This window comes from Uranotaenia lowii, chromosome 2 (assembly GCF_029784155.1).
Source record: "Uranotaenia lowii strain MFRU-FL chromosome 2, ASM2978415v1, whole genome shotgun sequence".
NCBI classification, from domain to species: Eukaryota; Metazoa; Arthropoda; class Insecta; order Diptera; family Culicidae; genus Uranotaenia; species Uranotaenia lowii.
In genome coordinates this window covers 151,669,281-151,691,414 of record NC_073692.1, presented here as the reverse complement: position 1 = coordinate 151,691,414, position 22,134 = coordinate 151,669,281, and the positions used below count along the sequence as shown (strand labels likewise).

Sequence of the window (22,134 nt, the reverse complement as noted above, 5' to 3'; positions counted from 1 at the left end):
TAATGTTATGGCTTGTTGATCTTCTCCACAAATTATTTGGAAACCCCCTCTTGAAAAGGTGATGAACAGGTACCGATACGGTGTGGATTTTTAATGTGCAAAACGTCGACGGTTCGCACGCAGAGGTAATTCGACGGATTTACTGCGCGCGCCTCAAGAGATGATCTCCTCGTAAAGTTATCACCGGAACACGTCGTTAAAAACCTGGCTGGAGCAATAACATCGGCCACTCGTTCCTGTGCAGAGAATAGCGCCAGCAGAGTAGAAACAGTCGAAGGAACACCCGCTGAGCTGTCTGAGGTGACTTTTTTCCTCTGACTTCGCGTTGGGACAAAATTAGCAGGAACTGTATTTAAATATATATCCATCAGCAGCTCAGTACCCGGTAAGAACATCAATCCAAACAAGAAGTTAAAACTTCATTAAATATTTTCATTGCTCATTTCATTTTGCGCGAAGAAGCGACCGGTTCAGTCTAACTGACAAGTTGTGTGTTGCGGTTTGCATACCGACTTCAATTGCCGGTCGGTGTTTTTTCCGCTGTTATTGAGTTGTTTCCAGGGAAGGTGACACCGGTTTCGATCGCTTCGGAATTATGCAATCGGTACCAAGAACTCACATGTTGTGACGGCTCTAGTCAGGGGGAATTCATTAAAATTCACTTTTGAAATTGCTAGTTCGAATATCATTACGAGCCTGTGTGGTTGTGACAAAAAATACCTCAAAAATAATTTGAAAAACTTTACTTTAAAAACCTGACTCCATTCAATAACTGGGAGGCTCTCGTTGAAAAGTGAATTGCAATTTTGTATTCTTAAATTTCAATACTCAGAGAAATATGAATTTCTAATATAAGTTTGTTGTTAAATTTTCCTTTCAACCCTCTACTGCATGAATTATAATTCCATTTATTTTTTTTAAATGGAAATAACTTTACTGGCCTCTTACTAACAAATTTATCCCAAAAACCAAAATTATTTCTTAACCCTTCGTTTCATGACTTTTTATTTTTTTTACTATCGTTTGTTGTAAAAATTGACATAAAAACAATTGAAACATATGTCTTCGGTGTCAAGTTTTTAATTCATTGATTCACTTGAATTATTTTTAAGTACTAAATAAAGTTTAAAAATATAAAAAAACTTGCTCAAATGTGATTGAAATTCAAAGTGTAGTAATTAAACGTTAATACAATATTCTCACTTCTTCACCCTCCACCCTCCAATGTTAAAACCGGATTTGGATTATGTATATGTATTGCATTCTTTCAAATCCTTTGTTTATGCTAAGATTACATTTTGTAGAGGTATTCTGAAGAAGTTTATGAAAAATGACCGTGCACAGGAAATGCGAAGTGAGCTGTCAGTTTAGCGTATTTTTTTGAACTTAAAAACTTTAATTCAAAATAAGCTTAGCTTAGCTTAGCTTAACTTGTTTGACTTCTCATATCCACCTTAAGTTATTAAACCCGAAATGCTTCAGTTAGTTTTCAACAATACCACCAATTTCTCATGGTTTTAATAAAAATATAAAACTACGAGCTGATCCCATACGAACTCCGTTTCGCTTTCGACTTGAAATATGTCATGAACAGTTTGTATGAAAGTCAATTTAAAAACATATTTTTGAAGCACTTCCGAATTCATTTTTAAGTTATAATTGCAAAAACATTGGACGATAAATTTTTCTGTCGTCTGCTGCTAAATTTTAAATATTGAATCAATTGACCGATCAAAAAAACCCCGTGTATAAATTCAACTCGATCGTTGCATAACAACGCAATTATTGCCAAAAAGTTAAACCTTTTTCGGTGGCCTCTTATACAATCTTTGATATCTGAAATCAATCCCTCAAAACTCCCGTGCGCAAATTTTCAAAACTATCCATTGCATAATAACGTCAATATTGCGAAAAACAGTAAACAAATAATTATTATGGACGACCCCTTTCGTCGACCCCTGGCAAAACTTTTGAAATCTGAAATCAATTGCCGTCCCGTAACACTACCGAGTACAAATTTTCATCGCAATCCGATGTATAATAACGAAAATACCACAAAAATATTGAAATCGACGCTTTTTGCCGGCCCCTCATACTTAATTTGATACCTGGAATTGATTTCACGTCACTCAAAACTATCTTGTACAAATTTTCACCTGAATCCGATGTATAATAACGACAATATCGCATAAACAGTGAAGAGTTAATATGGACGACCCCTTTGGCCGACCTCTTACTTTAATTTGGATTAGTGAAATCAATTGTTTGTCCCTTAAAACTCCTAAGAGCAAATTTTCATCCCAATCCGTTGTATAAAAACGTCATTATCACTAAGATATTGAAAAGCTAATATGGACGACCCCTTTTGCCGACCCCTCACACTAAATTTTATACCTCAAATCGATTGCTCGTCCCTCAAAACTATCGTGTACCAATTTTCATCTGAATACGATGTATAATAATGCCAATATCACAAAAATAGCAAACAGTTAATATGGACGACCCCTTTGGCTGACCCCTTACACAAAATTAAAGACCTAAAATTGATTGCTCGTCTTTTAAAACTCTTATATGCTAATTTTCAACACAATCCGACGAAAAATAACGTCAATATCGCGAAAACATTATTTGTCTTGTATGGACGACCCCATTCAGAAGGGGTCATCCGAAAATCTGAAAACAATTTTCATTCTTCCTGGTCCTAATGAGCATCCATGCATTTCGAATTTCACGATCGCTTGCGTGGCTAAGTAGAACGAGTTCCACATCACCAATGGTTGCTACTCCGTGATTGATCGAGGCCATAAATTTTGTGCAAGGGCCAAAAGAACTATTTAACTCGCCAACTATTTCAATATCCAAAATCTTTTCGAAGAGTTTTGTATTTAAGAATTATATTACACTTTCATTTGATGAACATGATTCAAGACTTTTTTATGAAACTTTAAATAATTTGAAAATTCTGAATATTTTCTCCTGTGTAAAGGATAGAACCGTTCTATAAATTGTTGAATTTGTTTCTAATCTTTGCCTCACAGCAATCAAATTCTATTATCATTCCAAAATAACAATCATAAAAAATGAAATCACAGTAAACGTTGAAATACCGTTCTTGAGAGGAGGATTAATTACACTGGGTGACAGCCAAAAAATAGTCTGGGGTTTCTAAGCTGATTTAGACTAATTTTTGTGTCCAATGAGAATATCACATTGATTTTGCTGTATCAGGTCAACTTTTTGAGATACAGCCATATAGCTATATACGCTTCAATATGCTAGTAATAGGGGTTTTAAGTTCAATCTATGTAATTATAAAATTAACTTATTAACACAGATAAGTCCTAGGCACCGCACAAGGTGTGCAAGACGTGCGTGGAATACCTCCGGCGGTGGACGAAGGGCACGAAAACTTCACTGAAGTTCGGGATACCGATGGTTTGGAGGGAGCCGTCTGACCATGCATCGGATTATCCTGACCTGATTGAACAAAACAATGGTCATTTTCGGACTCAGGGCGTCAATATTAGTCTAATTCAGTTGGAAAACCCCGGACTATTTTCAAAAAATCTTTTTTTATTACTCAGTGTTATCATTATAAACATTGTTTCAATAATTCGTTTTCAATTTGGAACTAAATTCTCGTGTAAAAATTTTTTCGATTACTTAGAGCAAGTTCACTGGTGTTGGGAGAAAGTGGTAGAAATTTTGGCACTTTTAGCACATTTTGAAAACTTTACCATGCAAAAACATTCAAGATCTGTGGCCTTCAAGAGTTTTTACAACACGTGTTGTATTCCCGCATGCTGTGATATAAAAATAGCGATTTATATCACACACATCTGGAATAGAAGCAGTGCTGTAAAAAATACAAAGCCCAAAGATCTTAAAAATATTTTTGCATAGTAAAATTTTCAAAATGTGCTACTAGTGTCAAAATTTCTACCACTTTCCCCCAACACCAGTGAACTTGCTCCTAGTAGCTCGATAGTTCTACTTTTGCATGGTTGATTGATTTATTTATTGATTGAGTAAATGAACCTCCGAAACATAGCAAACTTTACTAAATGTTTGCTTGAAAATATTTTTTTATTATTTTGATAAAGTTATATCGAATGCTAAATACTGAAATAAAAATTGTACACCAAACCTTGCAATTTAATGAGATCTTTTCACTATTTGAATTCCAATCAAAATAAATAAAAAAATTATGCTGATGCAGCTTGAGCTAACGACAGAACATTAATAAAACGAATAAAGTTACATTTTCTGCAAAGGAAAAATGAAACTTTGCGTATACATAACCTGTTGTTGTACCTGAATTTAAATAAAACGTTCTGCAAAATGCATTTTGAGGAATCGATGAATTTTGAAACGCATGATGAGTTTAAAATAATCAATTGCGTTTGTACTAAAAATACTTTTTCCAATAAAGATTTCCATCAGAATAATATAAGGTACGTGAACAAATCACATATGATAATTGACTAGAATAGTTGGACTTTATCGGTCTGTTTTATAAAAATTAAATTGATTGATAAAAAACACCTCAAAGGAACGGACTCACCGAAGAATTATCAAACGTCGATCTCCACCGATGTACAAGGGATCTGGGAAACTCCATCGCTGTCCTGTGGTAGGCAACCTGGAATCGATGCTTCTCCAACTTTAGGGGGAGGTTAACGAAGGTATCCTGTTCAAACTGCAGTCACTTAATCACTTTAAAAAAAAAACAATTTTTTTATTTTATATTTTTTTCATTACACAAAAATCATAAAATAATCTACCCTTTAAAACTTAAATGACTATTAAACTCGTTTAACTCAAACTAAAATGAAATATTTAACTCAAATAAAATATTTATTTAAGACAAATTTTCGACTTATGTTGAAAACTTGAATTACCTACCTACATGATATGGCTGAGATTTTTTTCATCTCAAATATGTTAAGGATGTTTATAAACACATTAAGGACCGCGAAGAACTCCACGGGTTCTGTATTACAAAACATACTGGACAAAAGTATCCCAATTTGTCTCTTTTGAATACATTCAAGACTTAGGCAAAAAACGAGTTTTCGTGTATTTGACTCGCAATGTTTTAGATTTGCATCTCCAAAACTTTTCCATTTCCATTTCCATTTTCTGTTATCGGGACTATCTAGTGCAAAATGTGCGTATTGAGTTTCTCAAGACATCTTATGAACATTTTATTCATGTCAGAGCCGTAGAAAGAACTGACTCATAGGGGGGCGACAAAATTTATAACTATATTGTTGGTTTTTTAATTTCTTTTCCAAAAGAAATTTAAATGAATTCAGACAAAATCAGTATATTTTTCAAAAAAATTTGGCAACCGGGCCGCGCCGAACCTTTCCCATTTTTTTATAAAATTCCCGGGCAAGTCCGAATAATATTGGGTAATCTGGCCAGCTGAATTTTGCTTATTTGATTTATACTTGCAATTAGTTTTTTTTAAGAAAGCTTTCAGCTTCGAAAAAAATACTCTAAAAATAATTCTAATTTTTCAAAAGTTTAAGTTAAAGATTTGAATTTTGCGGTTCAAATCGAATTTTTTTTTAAATAAGATTTTCATAAGAGAGAACTTGCAAAATGAACTCAAATTCTACCTAATTATTTTCATTTTAAGCTTGATTATGCAAACGAACGGGCTTTGGTTATATTTTAAAATCGATCTTACAATAAGAATTATATGCCTGCGATCTCTTGGACTTCAAATTTCTTACTGAAATAATCATTCTAATAATGTTATTTGAACTGACGAGCTGAATCTGAATCTGAATTTTGAACCTGAATTCTGTAATTTAGAAATATGAGCCAAGTGTTGAAATCAGTTTTAAAGCCCTTAATCATAAATCCATTATTATAAAATTGGTTATTTTGGGTTCCAATGATCATTCTCTATTTCTAATACAACTTTCAAATTGCATAAAAATTAAAATATCGAATGATGAATCTTTAACGCCATTTCGAAGCTTTTCTATGTTTGATTTTTGCATATGATTTCAATTATTTGTAATATTTGTAAAAATATTAACTAAATGTTAAAAATGGTGAAGGATTTGTAAAACCATATTTGAAAGACGATGTGAAACACAGCTATTCATATTAATTTTTAATGAAGATTCGAACTGAAAATAAAGAATCATAAACTGGACACATGATATGAAATATGGACAGACAAATACAATTTCGATTTAAATTAAAAGGAATCGGAATTTCTGAAATGAATTCAATCTTATTTAAAATATAGTACTCAGAAATGAATAACTATCAATAAGTGAGAAAATTTCGAAAAACTGTTGCTGGATGTCGAAATTTCGATTAGTTTTCGAGATTTCGATATCAGTTCTGAGTCAATTTTGTTACCTTACTGCTTTATAAAAATGTGATAAAAAATATATAATTTTGAGTGTAGAGAAGAATTGCTTTTGATGAATACTCATGGGGGGTTTAAACTCAAGCCCCCCCCCCCCTCCCCCCACATCCCCGTTCCTACTGCTATGATTCATGTTAATTAAACACTGACAATAATTAAGTATGAAAATTAATTTAAGGTATGTTGTATAATGAAAGTTTTATATCTCTGCACTGTAAAGAGCACTCATTATTTCAGCAAAGTTTCATATTTTGATAATATCTACAACTATGTTGAAGAAATTTTGTCTTTATTTCATCAAACAGTTACTGTTTTTTAATTTTTATAGTAGTAGACTATGACGTATTTACACTGTCCAGTGGGGAGATAGGATGAAGGCGGGGGCTTCTTAAAAATTTTTGATATTATTAGAGAACTAATCACGCAAATGGAACCGAGTTTGACACAGTAAGGCATTCGGATACGAGCAATGGTTTTATACTTACTTAAGACACCTCCCTCCTTCCATGAATAACAAAGGGACCGACGAGCCATACAGTTTGTTTTGCATCAACCGTGAACTTTTCAAAGGAAATGGAAATGGACATGGGCAATTATTTGGGTGCGAGAAATAGTTCTATGATTATTTGAGACACTACCCTTCCTTCAGAAAGAACTAAGAATGGGGGTAGGGTTCATAACTGAAAAACTTATCTGGGAAATGTAATCAAATTTAGCATTTTAAGGTTTTACACACGAGATATGTTTCTATGATTGTTATAGACCCTTATGCCTTGCCGTGAGGAGAGGGGAGAAATGTTTAGGAATCTTTGCTGTTAGCTGTTAAACTGAAAATCTTTACAACTAAATAGAACGATGTTTTATACCAGAGGGTATTTGGTTATTAAAAAATGATAAAATAAATAGATACTAAAATGTTTTTTCAGTAGTTCATAAGCTCTTCCCACATTGGAAGGGATATTCATTGCTTAATTTGAGAATCCATGAAGCTTTTAAAACAGAATAACATTTTCAGATTTTGAAAAACAAATATCGAAATCAAGATTCAAAACATAAAATCAAACCATCTTTGTAATTCGAAACTCTAGTTTCAGCTCTCATATTTTGGTCTTTTTCCGTTACATTTCTGTCAAATGCTGCTCTTTTAGCACCCATTTTGTTTTAGATTGTGTATGACTTCAATTTTGAATCATTGATTTTTGTTCAACCTCCAAGTGGGGTGAATAGGAATAATTGCTTATTTATTGAGAAACTGGTGTATAAATTTGAATAATGTTCAAAAATTTCATTTATTTTTGGAATATGTAGCAAAGCACATCGGGTATCTATAAAAGATATATTTCTTACAGTTACAGTTACAAAACCTAAAAGTAACAGCCGAAGTTAAATGCTTCGTGTGACATTTTTGCGTAGAATCTGAACGCATACGGATACGAATTTCTACGCAAAACTGTCACATGGCTAAGCTTTATCCACAGACTATTAGTCTGTGCTTTATCTTCCTTCAAAAGTTTTTAATATGTATGTTTTGAAAATTATAAATAGTACTGTCCTTCAACTTGTTCCTTGAGTTGTGGAACCTTACACATGCTTCATCATTTCTTTTTAAGTTTATGTTGTTCCTTATAAGGACATTAAATTCAAATTAAAAACGCATTAAAGGCTCTTCCATTCCCTTATCAATTTATCTCAGAAACTGCTCCTTCCATTTGCTTTTCCTTACATTTTACCGTCACAAGTACTCTGATCACTACTTCGTAATTCAAATGAATTTTTCCATTCCTTTATGAATTATCAATATTGGACTAAATTTTCGAATAAATCACTAAATAGAATCACTAGATTAAATAGAAGTTCAGGATAGCAATGATGGGATTATTTTTTGCAAATCATAGTCATCAAACATAATCTGAACCACCATCTGGATCATTTAATTAATTAGTTCTAATTCTATTCTATCTACAGATAAAAAAAAGTCGAGTCTGAAAATCGGTTCAGTAATTCTCATGCAATAGCCGAAAAAATAATTCTGATCAAAGGACCACAACGGCTAATTGCACATTTTTAAAACCCAGCAATTAGGTTTTAGTAGATAAACCGCTTTCATTTTTCTTTAATATAATGATGAAGAACCTTTTCATTAGGTACCAATTTCATACTACGCAAAAAAAAGGGCGCGTAGCTGTTGCATGAGACATTACCGGATCTCATATTGGTGACACATGGCCGGCCGACCAATTTAGAGCTCGTAAACTTTTCATGCATGTTATTCGGACGATATGAATATGAATATGATACCTAGAGCTGGCATTTCTTTTTTTCCCCATCTCCTTCTCTCGTTTGGTTCCCACTGCTGGTTGCTTTCCTTTCGATGCCTGTTGAATGGATGGACGAAACGAACTCATCCATCCATCGACATGAGCCGCTTGGCCAAGTCAGCCAGAGAGACCCCACAGAAAGACACCGTGGCGGCATGCAAGGAAGCAAAAGAACCGGACGAACGGACTTACAGATGGCCAGGTTCATATTTTGGGTTCTGGATCGTAGTTTTTTTCTCTTTTTTTCTCCTCTTATTGCAACTTCTTACAGGCTCTGTACCTTCAGCAGAGAATGAAAGAGTACAGGACTTTTATGCAAAAGGCAGCATGATGATGGGACACACTGGGTTCGGTTGTTGTGTTTGGTCCCGATTCGTCATCCAGCTATGTCGCAGAAAATAAAGGTTCCTGTTTTTGTTTCCCTGCGCTTTGCAGATCATTCGCACCCGTTAGGGTTTCCGATGTTGCTAAACTTTGACTGGTTTTTAAGAAGATGTCCAAGTAAATAATGAACATATGAAAAAATTGTTTCCCAAAAATCGATTTATTGGGACGATTTTGGCGACCAAAGGCTTAAACTATTTTAAAATTCATCAGGTTCCTGAACCTTATCTAAATAATCAAATGAAATTGATTTTGTGGAAAGATTGATGGAAATTTATTCTCTAACAAAATAAATTACCAACTACAAAAATAATTCTGAACGATGACTGTCGGTTCTACGGGTTCGAAAAAGAAACTGCAGAGCATCTTCTATACAACTGCTGCGCCCTCCTTAAGAGGAGAGAGCGTGTTCTTGGGGCAAAGTTAATAAGCGCACAAGACATATGGTTGCATATCAGCCCTAAGAAGGTTATATCATACATCTTTGATATTATACCCGATTGGGATAAAATGCTTAGTCAGCAATCAACTGTCACTCCAATCAATAGTGCAGGTGAACCTGACAGCATATAGTCACTCGGGGTAAACACCACAATAGATCAACTACTGGTCGCAGTGGGCTCTCCCCTACAGGAAAAAAAAAAAACTACAAAAATAACAAAAATAACAAAAATAACAAAAAAAACAAAAATAACAAAAATAACAAAAATAACAAAAATAACAAAAATAACAAAAATAACAAAAATAACAAAAATAACAAAAATAACAAAAATAACAAAAATAACAAAAATAACAAAAATAACAAAAATAACCAAAAAAAACAAAAATAACAAAAATAACAAAAATAACAAAAATAACAAAAATAACAAAAATAACCAAAAAAAACAAAAATAACAAAAATAACAAAAATAACAAAAAATACAAGAATTACGAAAATAACAAAAATTACAAAAATTACAAAAATTAACCAAAATTAACCATAATTAAAAAAATTACGAAATTACAAAAAAAAATACAAAAATTACAAAAATTACAAAAATTACAAAAATTACAAAAATTACAAAAATTACAAAAATTACAAAAATTACAAAAATTACAAAAATTACAAAAATTACAAAAATTACAAAAATTACAAAAATTACAAAAATTACAAAAATTACAAAAATTACAAAAATTACAAAAATTACAAAAATTACAAAAATTACAAAAATTACAAAAATTACAAAAATTACAAAAATTACAAAAATTACAAAAATTACAAAAATTACAAAAACTACAAAAATTACAAAAATTACAAAAATTACAAAAATTACAAAAATTACAAAAATTACAAAAATTACAAAAATTACAAAAATTACAAAAACTACAAAAAATTACAAAAATTACAAAAATTACAAAAATTACAAAAATTACAAAAAATTACAAAAATTACAAGAATTACAAAAAAAAACAAAAATCACAAAAATCACAAAAATTACAAAATTAACAAAAATAATAAAAAATACAAAAACTACAAAAATTAAAAAAATCAAAAAAAATTAACCAAAATAACCATAATTACAAAAATAACAAAAATTACAAAAAAAAAATTTCAAAAATCAAATAATTATAAAAATCACGAAAATTACAAAAATTACAAAAATAACAAAAATTACAAAAATTACAAAAATTACAAAAATTCCAAAAATTACAAAAATTAAAAAAATTAAAATTACTATAAAAATTACAAAAATTAAAAAATTAAAAAATTCAAAAATTACACAAATTACAAAAATAACAAAAATTACAAAAATTACAAAAATTACAAAAATTACAAAAATTACAAAAATTAAAAATTCACAAATATTATAAAAATTACAAAAATCACAAAAATCACAAAAATTACAAAAATAACAAAAATTACAAAAATTACAAAAATTACAAAAATTACAAAAATTACAAAAATTACAAAAATTACAAACATTACAAAAATTACAAAATTTACAAAAATTACAAAAATTACAAAAATGACAAAAATTACAAAAATTACAAAAATTACAAAAATTACAAAAATTACAAAAATTACAAAAATTACAAAAATTACAAAAATTACAAAAATTACAAAAATTACAAAAATTACAAAAGTTTCAAAAATAACAAAAATAACAAAAATTACAAAAATTACAAAAATTACAAAAATTACAAAAATTAGAAAAATGACAAAATTTAGAAAAATTACAAAAATAACAAAAACTTCTCAAATTACAAAAATTAAAAAAAATTAGAAAAGTTTAAAAATTACTAGAATAAAAATAATAATTAAAAAATTAAAATACTTAGGTACTTTCTTAAATTAAATAAAAAATATAAAAATGGCATAAAATACAAAAATTACAGCAAAACACACAGCATTAAATACAACAAAACATCCTCAGATAAACTTAACTGCATTAGCTATAACAATTGAAAAAAAGCAATAAATTTAAAAAATATATTTGAAGCGATTTAATGCACAATTTTATGGTGTCTTATACATTTTTGACAGATGAAAATATTTTTTCGGCCTGTTTTCAAAAGTGGATACTGATGTTACTTTCGCCACTTCAACATTTTCAACCAATAACTTTTGAAAAGAGTTTTTAACTGTATACTGTTTCGAAAGCAATTAATCGCCGGTAATTCGTTTCAATTATTAAATTCTTAATATTGAAATATATTAAAACGATAATAAGTATGTTTGTTGACGGACAATTCATTTTATTTCAAAACAGTTTCAGAGAAGCTAAGCTAAGACAAGCTGAATTTTCAGTAAAAAATATTTAGGAAATAATTAAATTTCCTTTCCGCTGATCTTATAGTGTTGAAAAAGTTTCTCGGCGACTTCAGTCTCAAAAATCATAAAACGATGTTAACTTACTATATTCGACGTTTCGCTATATTGATTTTGCCTGTATCAAGAAATCTGGCGATTTGGAAAAGTTTAAAAATTTTGTTGATTTATTATAAAATCAGCTTATCTGGTTTTTTTTAACTTCTAATTGTTTTAATATTATGAGGACAAGACAAAAAAAATTATATAATTAAATGTTTGGACGATATACATCAAATGAGTCAAAAATAATATAAAATATAGATATGGGTATGTTAAAAATTGTTAGTTCTACAGTAATATTTCGTTTTAATTGTCCAGAACGTTTTTTGATTCTATGAAACGGCCTTGAAGAAAAAGCCATCTCGTTGTCTGTAATGTGAAAACATAGAATATTGAATGAGCTTTTGAGTAGCGTGCAAGCTTCTATGGAATATTGGAATAAGTTTCTAAAAAGTATCCCCAAACGAAAACATCACAAGTTTGCAATAGACTTCCATACGCTCAGCCAGTAAGTAGCAGTTTTCCACTGGAAGGCCAAATCAAAGCAAACAATCAACAGAAGATGCTCTAAAATCTGCGCTTCCTAATCCGATGCTGCCTTTTTCCACCGAAATTCCAAATCACAATAAACAATCAGCAGTAGCAGCCTTAAAAATCCGCGCTTTCTAAGCCAATTCCGTCATTTTTCCACCGGAATTCCAAATCATAACAAACAAGCAGCAGCCTCAAAAATCTGCGCTTCCTAAGCCAATTCCGTCCTTATCCACCGAAAGACCAAATCATAGCAAACAATCAACAGAAGCTGCCTTAAAAATTTGCGCTTCTTAAGCCAATTTAGTCTTTTTCCACCGGAAGGCCAAATCAAAGCAAACAATCAACAGAAGCTGCCTTAATAATCTGCCCTTCCTAATCCAATCCTGTCCATCGGAATTCCAAATCATAACAAACAATCAGCAGCAGCATCCATAAAAATCTGCGCTTCGTAAGCCAAAGTCGTCTTTATCTACCGGAAGACCAAATCAAAACCAACAATCAGCAGCAGCAGCTTTAAAAATTTGCGCTTCCAAAGCCATTCATCCTTTTTCCATCGGAATTCCACATCATAACAAACAAGCAGCAGCCTTAAAAGTTTGCGCATCCTCAACCAATCCCGTCTTTATCCACCGGAAGACCAAATCAAAACAAACAATCAGCAGCAGCCTTAAAAATCTGCACTTTCTAAGCCAACCCATCTTTTCCGAGGGCCGAATACGCAATAATTTTGTTCGTAGCAGCTGCCTTAAAAATCTGAAATCCCTTTTCGAATCCGTTTTTCTATCGGAGGCCGAATCAAAAACTTTTTTTTTCGTAGCAGCAGCCTTAAAAATCTGTACTCCCTGTCCTTATTCTACCGACTGCGCCGTTGTCGTGTTTTTACGATTCTTACGGATCTCAATTCAGAGACAGACACGTCTGTGGCTCACAAAAAATAGATCAATGACTGACAATGATTTGTTTGTTTTGACTAGTTTTGACAAAATAACAAACGTTGCCATAGAAATTTATTTTATTAGATTTTTCTTTAGTGTTGCCTATTACAACTATAGTTTTATTTTATTTTTAACTAAGTTTGATTTATTTTCTGCACCTCCTTCATCTCATCTCTACATACAGGACCTCTGATCATGAGTTTTTTTTTTTTCAATTTTGGTAATGGAAGCGAAAACCTATTCTTTCTCTCCTTCAGAAAAACCTTTAAGATCTGTCAAAATTTGAGGTAAACTCTAGCAGCATCATTATAAACCCATCACATGATTTGGCAGCGCTTCCACTGCTTTAAAAGTCATCCAAAAACTGGCAAGATTGAGTCTTACAGAAATATTTATTTTTAAACTGTGATCCAGAGATGGGGCCTTCAGTAAGCGAAACTTTTTTTTTAATATGAATCCAACTGTTCACTGAAATTTCAAACAATTGTTGTTGTAGTTGTTGTTCAGCGGAAAATTTCCTTCAGAAAAATTATGAATTGAAACAAACACCAAAAACAGGCTCGGTTCCACAGAAGAATCAAAAATTATATTGATTTTTCAGTACAAAATATTCAATTTTCCCATGCAAACATATAAGTTCAAATATACTTATGAAACCGTTACTTAAAAATTCTGCAAAAAATCATGGATGAGTTTTGAACCAATACAAAGCTTTTTAGACCCCAAGGTTTGATGAATTGAAAAATGTCCTGAAATCCACTTAGTCTATTACATCATACAGGCATATTTTTTTCATGAATGTTAGATTGTCACGCTTGAAAAAGGGTACATTAATTTTGGCATGTCAAATTTAAGCAGCATATGATGCGTACACAGGTCAAATATTGGAAAACAATGCTTGCTTAGAGCGACGAAGATTATAGTCGGAGAATTTTACCTTTGAAATATTTAAATAGGTGGCCCATGACCACCTCTAAAATCATAAGTTGTTAACTCGTGTCATTTCCTTTTCATTCTTGAAAATCAATCTTAAGTTAAGGAATTTTGTGTTGTTATTGAAAAAATATTTTTAGCATTTTCTACACGGAAAATAAAAAAAAAGGAAAAATATACCGTTTTGCGAGGTGGTTTTTTTCTACCCCTAAATTTTACCTTTTTTTCATTAACATAGCATGTAAATGTTACCTTTTTTCAATTCACTTAGCAAAAATGTAAATTTTACCTTTTTCGCATTCACCTAGCAAAATAGTAAATAGAATCGTTTTCCCATTCACTGATTTAAAAGGTTTGATTGGTTTCTTCAATAAAAATAAAAACAATTTTCTTTTAAATTTTTTTTATCTAGTTAAAATAAGTATAGGGACATTTACCTTATATTTATTTTTGACATGTTTCACCGTGTTTAAAAAAATTATTGAGGTAAGTCCTTTTTTGGCCAGGCTCGTGGCAATTCGGCTTAGCGTTCTTCCGCGCCATAGTGGCCACTGAATCCTCCTGCACTGCGTCAACACATTCATGTCCTTCTCCGTCGACTAATCCGGTCAGGTCCGGCTTTTCCGGAATGATATCTGAAGGATGACGTGGAATACACCTCGAAGCCGGGCCGATCTGAAACAAAAGCAAAGTATTATGAAGAGAACCAGCACAACTAAATGATATCTAAGAAAACATTTACCATTCTGTTCCGATTGTCTCATATTGGGTATGAAGCAAAATTTCCCTTCTGAACGACAAAACAGCTTAACCTCAATGAACAGATTCGGCAAATAGTTACTTTGTTTAGCACAATACAGGTCAACTTCATCTCGCTACGAGGTCATTTTTACCTTATTTGGTTTACCTTTTTTTCTAGGTGAATTATACTTTTTTATTCAGCTCAATTCAGGTGAACCTCGCTGCGAGGTAAGATTTATCTTTCTTGGTTACACATTTTTTCTCGATGAAATGTACCTTTTTTCGAACCTCGATTCAGGTAAATTTTACTTCGCTGTGAGGTGAGTTTCACCTCGAAGAGGTAAAAGCTACAGTACCGCAGTGTTCCGAAAATCACTCAGAAGAAACGCTCATGATAGGTTTCCAGTTGGAAACATTCAAAGCCGATTGCTGCTGCCTGTTGTTCCCTAGAGAATCGGCAGAGCGACAATGCGAAGTCAATGTAAACAAGATTCAAAAGCGAGAGCGGATTCGCATCTAAGTCGATCTTTCAAGCTCACTGCCTGGTGTATCAGAAGTGATTGAGACACTTACTGATACAAGATCCAATTCGAAAATCCACTCACTCACTCACTCAAACTCAATCAATGCGGCCTTGCATCGGTTCATACTGCCTGCATACTTTCTGGCAAAGCGGCAGAAACATATGTTCATACGTACTGCCTGCGTGTTTGAATGGCTATTTTGGTCCTCCCCAACAACAGCAACAACAAAGCAAGATGTATCAGGCAGACAGCATTCGATCATCGATCAGTAAACGAGTGAGTGAGTGAGTGATTGAGCAAGAAAAGTTATTGACTGAAAGAGGAAACTGAATATCAGGTAGCTCCTCAGTCAGTTGAGAATTCCAACTGGAGAAGAAATGTCTCTCTTTCAAATTTTATTTCTTTGATTCTCAGAGCAGCGCTGTCGAACACAATCTTTGCCCCGCTGGGAGATAAACCAATAGACAATTTAGGTTTTGCTTTCGCTTTTGAAAACGTATCAGTGTCTCTCATGAGAATTGAGTGATTTTCGGAACACTGCAGTACCGTTCATAATTGTATAGAAATTGGAAGCACGCGCACTGTCACTTTGAATTTGAACTTCCATAACTTTTTACTCTGATCATATTTTTTGATCAATTTTTTTGCGTTAGATAGATCAACTATCACACTATTATATCCCAAAATTTGAGCTTTCTGGAGTTTGTGTGACCTGAGATATAGTAATCCTACGAAAATCGGACTTTTTGGAATTTTCTCATTTAAACTCCATTATCTCTGAAACTACGCTACATTTTGTATTGAAATTTTGCAGAGTGATTGTTGAAACATAAAGCGAGCATGTCGCAGCGAAACATAAAGCGAGCAGCGAAGAATTACTGTATCTCAGGCCACACAAACTTCAGAAAATTCAAATTTTGTGATATAATATTGAGAAAATTTGATCAAAAAATATCATCAGAGTAAAAAGTTATGGAAGTTAAAATTCGAAGTTGCAGTGCGCGTGCTTCCAATTTCTATACAATTATGAACGGTACTGTACCTTTTTGGCTTTCACGAGCATTCATTTTTCTATTTCGGTTAATTTTACCTTTATGAAATGAATTTGCGGCTTTATCGGTGAGGGTTAAAGAGTTGAAATGAAAGACGGATAGAAGATCAGAAGAAAATTCTAAGGTGGTGAAAAGAGCGAAGAGCATTTGAAATAGAAGCTTGACCGCATGCTAAATTCTTTGTCCCACATCAATTAACTGTATTGAAGAAGTAGTACCCAATAGAGAAGGCACTACATTTTTCGATACAGTTAATTATGGATGGTTCGACCGCCATGTGAGTGTGCACATGTGCCGAACGGACAAAAAATTTAGCATGTGGTTGCTCTGTTAAGTCTTCTATTGTGCGATATCGTTCCATCGTGGTCAAGCTTCTATTTCAAATGCTCTTCGCTCTTTTCACCACCTTAGAATTTTCTTCTGATCTTCTATCCGTCTTTCATTTCAACTCTTTAACCCTCACCGATAAAGCCGCAAATTCATTTCATAAAACAAATTCACGGTGATTTCTCCTCTTAAATAATAAAAATAATTCGGCTATAAAAATCAATTACAAAACATCGTTCCGATAATCGAAAATAGTTAGGCCAAGATTTCTGACCGTTGACCGTATGCGACAACTCAATCCAGTTGGAACATCCGCACAAAACGAAAATAAGAAATCTACCTAGCCATCGATGGAACGATATCGCACAATAGAAGACTTAACAGAGCAACCACATGCTAAATTTTTTGTCCGTTCGGCACATGTGCACACTCACATGGCGGTCGAACCATCCATAATTAACTGTATCGAAAAATGTAGTGCCTTCTCTATTGGGTACTACTTCTTCAATACAGTTAATTGATGTGGGACAAAGAATTTAGCATGTGGTCAAGCTTCTATTTCAAATGCTCTTCGCTCTTTTCACCACCTTAGAATTTTCTTCTGATCTTCTATCCGTCTTTCATTTCAACTCTTTAACCCTCACCGATAAAGCCGCAAATTCATTTCATAAAACAAATTCACGGTGATTTCTCCTCTTAGTTAATTTTACCTTTTTATTATTTTCCGTGTAAACGATAGGTGTAATGAAAATTTATTACTGTTACAGAAAAGTTCACAGAATATTACATTAAGTCACATGTCAAACCCAGTCTTGTGTTGTGTGTTGCCAGTTAAAAATTTTACAACCTTTAAAAGTTTTCAATGTAACCAAAAACCCCAATTTCGAAAATTCATTTCACCACGTTCCAAACCATCCGGGAACCCTATACCAGGCAATGCAAGCCATCCGCTCCAATAAGCATGTGACGATTCTCACGACAAACGAACGGGAACGCGCGCCAAGCCGAAGCCAAGGCAAGGCAAAGGTCCTCTCGGAAAGTTTCTGAGCATCGTCGTTGTTGGCTGTTGTTGTTCTAGTTTTTCCCAGCTCCTATCTCTCTTGCGGCGTCCGGCTCAGCCAGCAGTCAGTTCATTATTTGTGTCCGGCCGACCAGCCAGTTTGTCAGTCATTCAGTACTTCTTGCTGAGGCTTGGCGGTGGGACAATACTGCTGAACTGCACTCGTTAACCTTTTGCCGGGTTAAAGTTCTGTATATGTGGTACAACGCGTTTCTTTCAATTTATTTACGATGGGAAATGAGGTGAACTTTTGAAAGTTTTTCGTTTTTTTTTGTGTGAAATGAATGATTTTTATCATTGTTTTCTTTTCGTTTTTATTTGCAGATTTATCGCCAGTGAACTGGACGAAGAAGTCATCCATCAACTGTTACAATATCGAGGAGGGACGTGTTGTGGAGAGGCCAAAAGGTCGCTACATTTCGCCGATTAGGATAAAGAACAAACACCAGGCGCAACTCGCGAATGGCGCAAACGGTACGCATACGCCTGTAAGTAGGCGCATACTACAGCGTGATAAAGCTCCAGCAGAGGCATCTGAATCACCTGCCGATGGAACCTTGGCTCGAAGTTTAAGTAAATCGATCGGCAATTTGAATGCGACGTTTGGTGAAAGCAAAAGTCCTTCGCTGAGTCACCGGTCGATCGTTTATCGCGAGAAGGAGAAGAAAAACCCACTGGGCAGTACAAGGCTTTCATGTTATCAGCCGATAAATTTCGAAAACAGCAGCGATATCGGAACAAAAAGTTTGCTGTACAAATCAGTCGACGACTTAATCTTCCTGAGCGGCGGACTGACCGCAGAGAATTGCGAAAGTGACTTTTCCGGCCCAGCCGATAACAACAATAAAGAACAAAACGGGTCAAATGCAGCAACGTCCCTTAATAATAGCTCCAACAACAAGAACACAACAGAAAGTCAGCTCAACCAAAGTCTTCTTATCAGTAGTTGCGTTAGTAGTAATTGCGCCATCAACACAAGAGGAGCGCCAACGACGTCTTCCAGCAGCTTATCAGTAGTAGTGGCCGCAGAATCCGATGAACCAAAGAACGATCGCTCCAACATGGCAGCAAGTGGACTAGTGGATCACGACGAAACCTACGGGTTCGCCCAGCTCCGTTGTAAACCCTCCATCGAGCAAATGTACCAAATGAAACTGGACGCGCTTAAAGATGAGGAAAAGCTCAACGATTCCAGCAACTTTAAAACGCCTCACAAAAAGAAGGAAAACTTCACCCACAAAATCAAAGCAATGTCCGACCGCACCCAGAAGCTATTCTCAAAAATCTACTCAAACAATTCCGCCTACAAAGGAAGCAGCACCACCCCCGTTCAAACACCACACATTTCACCTTCGAAATCGCTCAAAAAGTCCCCCTCCAAAGTGTCTGCCAATCGGAGAAGCATGAGCTATGGCGCCCTTCCTGGCTTAACAGATTTCCAAAAATCCCTGGAAAAATCTCACCAGGAAGAGCAGCATCGACATCAGCAGCAACAACAACATCAAAACCCAGATTCTGGAGAAGACTGTGATTCCGGTATCATAGTCAACGAATCGGGTGCCTCCAGCATACTCCTGGACGGAGAAGATTCGGCCTTTCTGCCGCACATTCCCCAGAAACAACTACTAAACAGTTGTAGCAGTGAGAATACGGAATTTAAACTTGTAAGGATTAGGTTAGACGAGCAGGTTTCGGTACCGTCTGGGACAGGTGAAGATGTCAACAGTCTAGGGATCATCGTTAGTCACATGGGCAACGGTGATGGGGAGATCAGCAATCGGTACAAGGTGGCCCACGTGCTTCCTGGAGGATTGGTATCGGCGTAAGTACTTTTACCCTATCTTTATAATCAAAACTTTTCGATTGATGTTTGCAATATATTTTTATCTCACTGGAGGAATAAGTCGTAAAAATTTGAAATTTTATCATATTAAGATTTAAGACAAAATACATGAGTTTTTGGAAAAAATTCTTGACATATATAATCTAGACAAACACCATTTACAAGTTTTTACGATCTGTAATGGTAATGAAATTTAAAAAAAAACCAAAATTTAAAAAAAAAATCTGAAATATTCAAATATTTAAAATTTCATAAAATTAAAAAAAAAACAAATATAAACAAAAGACTTGAATTAACAAAAAAAAAACTGATGAAGAAGGACACAAATTGAAATATGGCAACAAAAAACAAACATTTTATGTTGAACAAGAAATGTGCACAATGCATGCATGAATGCATGCAACCTGATGCATGATACAAAATAAATAAAAATTAGTCGAAATGTTCGAAAATTGACTAAAAAGATTTTGTCTTAAGTTACAAGAATAAATCAATAAATACAAATGATAAAAACAATATTCTTTTGTAGTCATAAGTGAAACAAAAACTAGACATTGAAAACCGTTCGATTTTGGCAAAAAAAATGTTTGGGCATGTTGCCAGAATCAAACGATGTATACAGACCCCGTTCGATTTAGGCAACACGCCCGAACATTTTGTATTGCCAAAATTGAACGGGTTTTTTCTAGTTTCTTTCACTTATTACAACAAACAAATTATTGTTATTGATAAAGTCGCGAATGTCACAAAAATGGTAAAACGACTATAATCGGAACAAAAAAAATGTAATTTTTAGTTAATTTTCGAACATTGTTACTCATACACATAATGAAAAAAATATTTCAAAAAAAAAGGAACAGGCAGCACCGTGACAAATTTACACTACAAATTTACAACACTGTAAAAAAGATGTATTCTATATCTTATTGTCATATAAAGATCACGGTTCACCTGAAGAGAAAATTTAAATGAAAAGTATTAAAGCTATGATCATTTGGAATCCGGGCAGTTACAAACTTGTGTATTTTAAAAAATTTTCAAATGATCTTAAAATTTTCTACGATGGAAATGGTATTGAACATAAAAATTTAAAAAAAATCGTTGATTACAAAAAATATTCTTGCTTTATCTTAAAGCCTCTTTTTCATCTCTGCACACTTTTTTCGGTCATGTACTGAGCTATTGTTTTTACCACAGTAGCAGAATCTTTGCAAAATTATGATTTTTTACACAAATTCACATGGAAAAACCAATTGGAATCTGGTTCGAATCTTTTTTCGAGCAGACATTTCGAAGAATTTGACCTCTTAAATTCGGTTTTAACAGTAATTTCTTTTCCCATCTGAACACATTTTTCACATTGCGATCCATGGAAATGATCAATTTCAGTTATTTTCTTGATGTCTACTAGTCAGGCAACACTTTTGGCCTGCCGGAGACGGATTTATTCCATACTTTAGGCATCTACATTCAACCTTGGTAAAGCAACCAAGCGTAGCAACCTATGGGTAAAATATTTGAGATCAAGCGTCCCACTCTGATCCTTTGTTTGAACTTCATGAGTATCCTAGAGTAGCTTTTTATAATTTTCATCTATTTGGGCCAAAAAACAAAAACAAGAAAAACCAACACATCACAAGTTTTCAAACCAACAATGAGGAATTTCCGAGGTGATTGTGCAGTATTATTTTTACCATTTTTTTTACATTGTGAATATCTCAAACTGCGGCACAACGCTGCCAAAACTATGCATATCCAAATTTTAGGATTGAAACTATCACTGAAATGAAGTGCCTAGATTTAAAACGATCATAGCCTTATTTTGTCAATAACAAAAAAAATGCTACACATATTATCGTATTACAACACGGAGGAATCGTTAAAAGCTGAATTTTGAACCAGTTTCAGTGTTTAAAACCTCTTTAAAATGTTTTTATTCGAGTCCCCTAACATAAGAAAATATATTTCAAGAGGTTTTGAACACTAACATCAGTTCGAAATTCATCTTTCATCTATTCTCCATCGATTCCACCATGTTACAAAACCAACTTATCTCACTTTTTTTTAGTAATTGGCGAAATAAGATCTTTCATTTTCATCTGAGGTGTACCGCGACCTTAAGATAGAACGCAGTTTTGAGGAGGGTAAAGAAAGTTTGAAATTTGCTTCAAGATTTGACGTCTTTTCTTAGTTTAATCGATATTTACAGTAAAATTAAAATGACGAACAGATTCG

The 22,134-nt window shown here is 33.4% G+C and overlaps 1 protein-coding gene across 3 annotated transcripts in view; it reads left to right on the top strand.

The window, feature by feature from the left end:
• Positions 1 to 22,134, top strand: part of LOC129748425 (uncharacterized) — a 344,252-nt gene that overhangs the window by 315,268 nt on the left and 6,850 nt on the right. For all 3 annotated transcript variants that reach the window (XM_055743049.1, XM_055743048.1, XM_055743047.1), the window contains one exon: positions 18,381 to 19,878. In XM_055743049.1, coding sequence (XP_055599024.1) covers positions 18,381 to 19,878 — 1,498 coding nt within the window. The remainder of the gene's footprint in view (positions 1 to 18,380; positions 19,879 to 22,134) is intronic.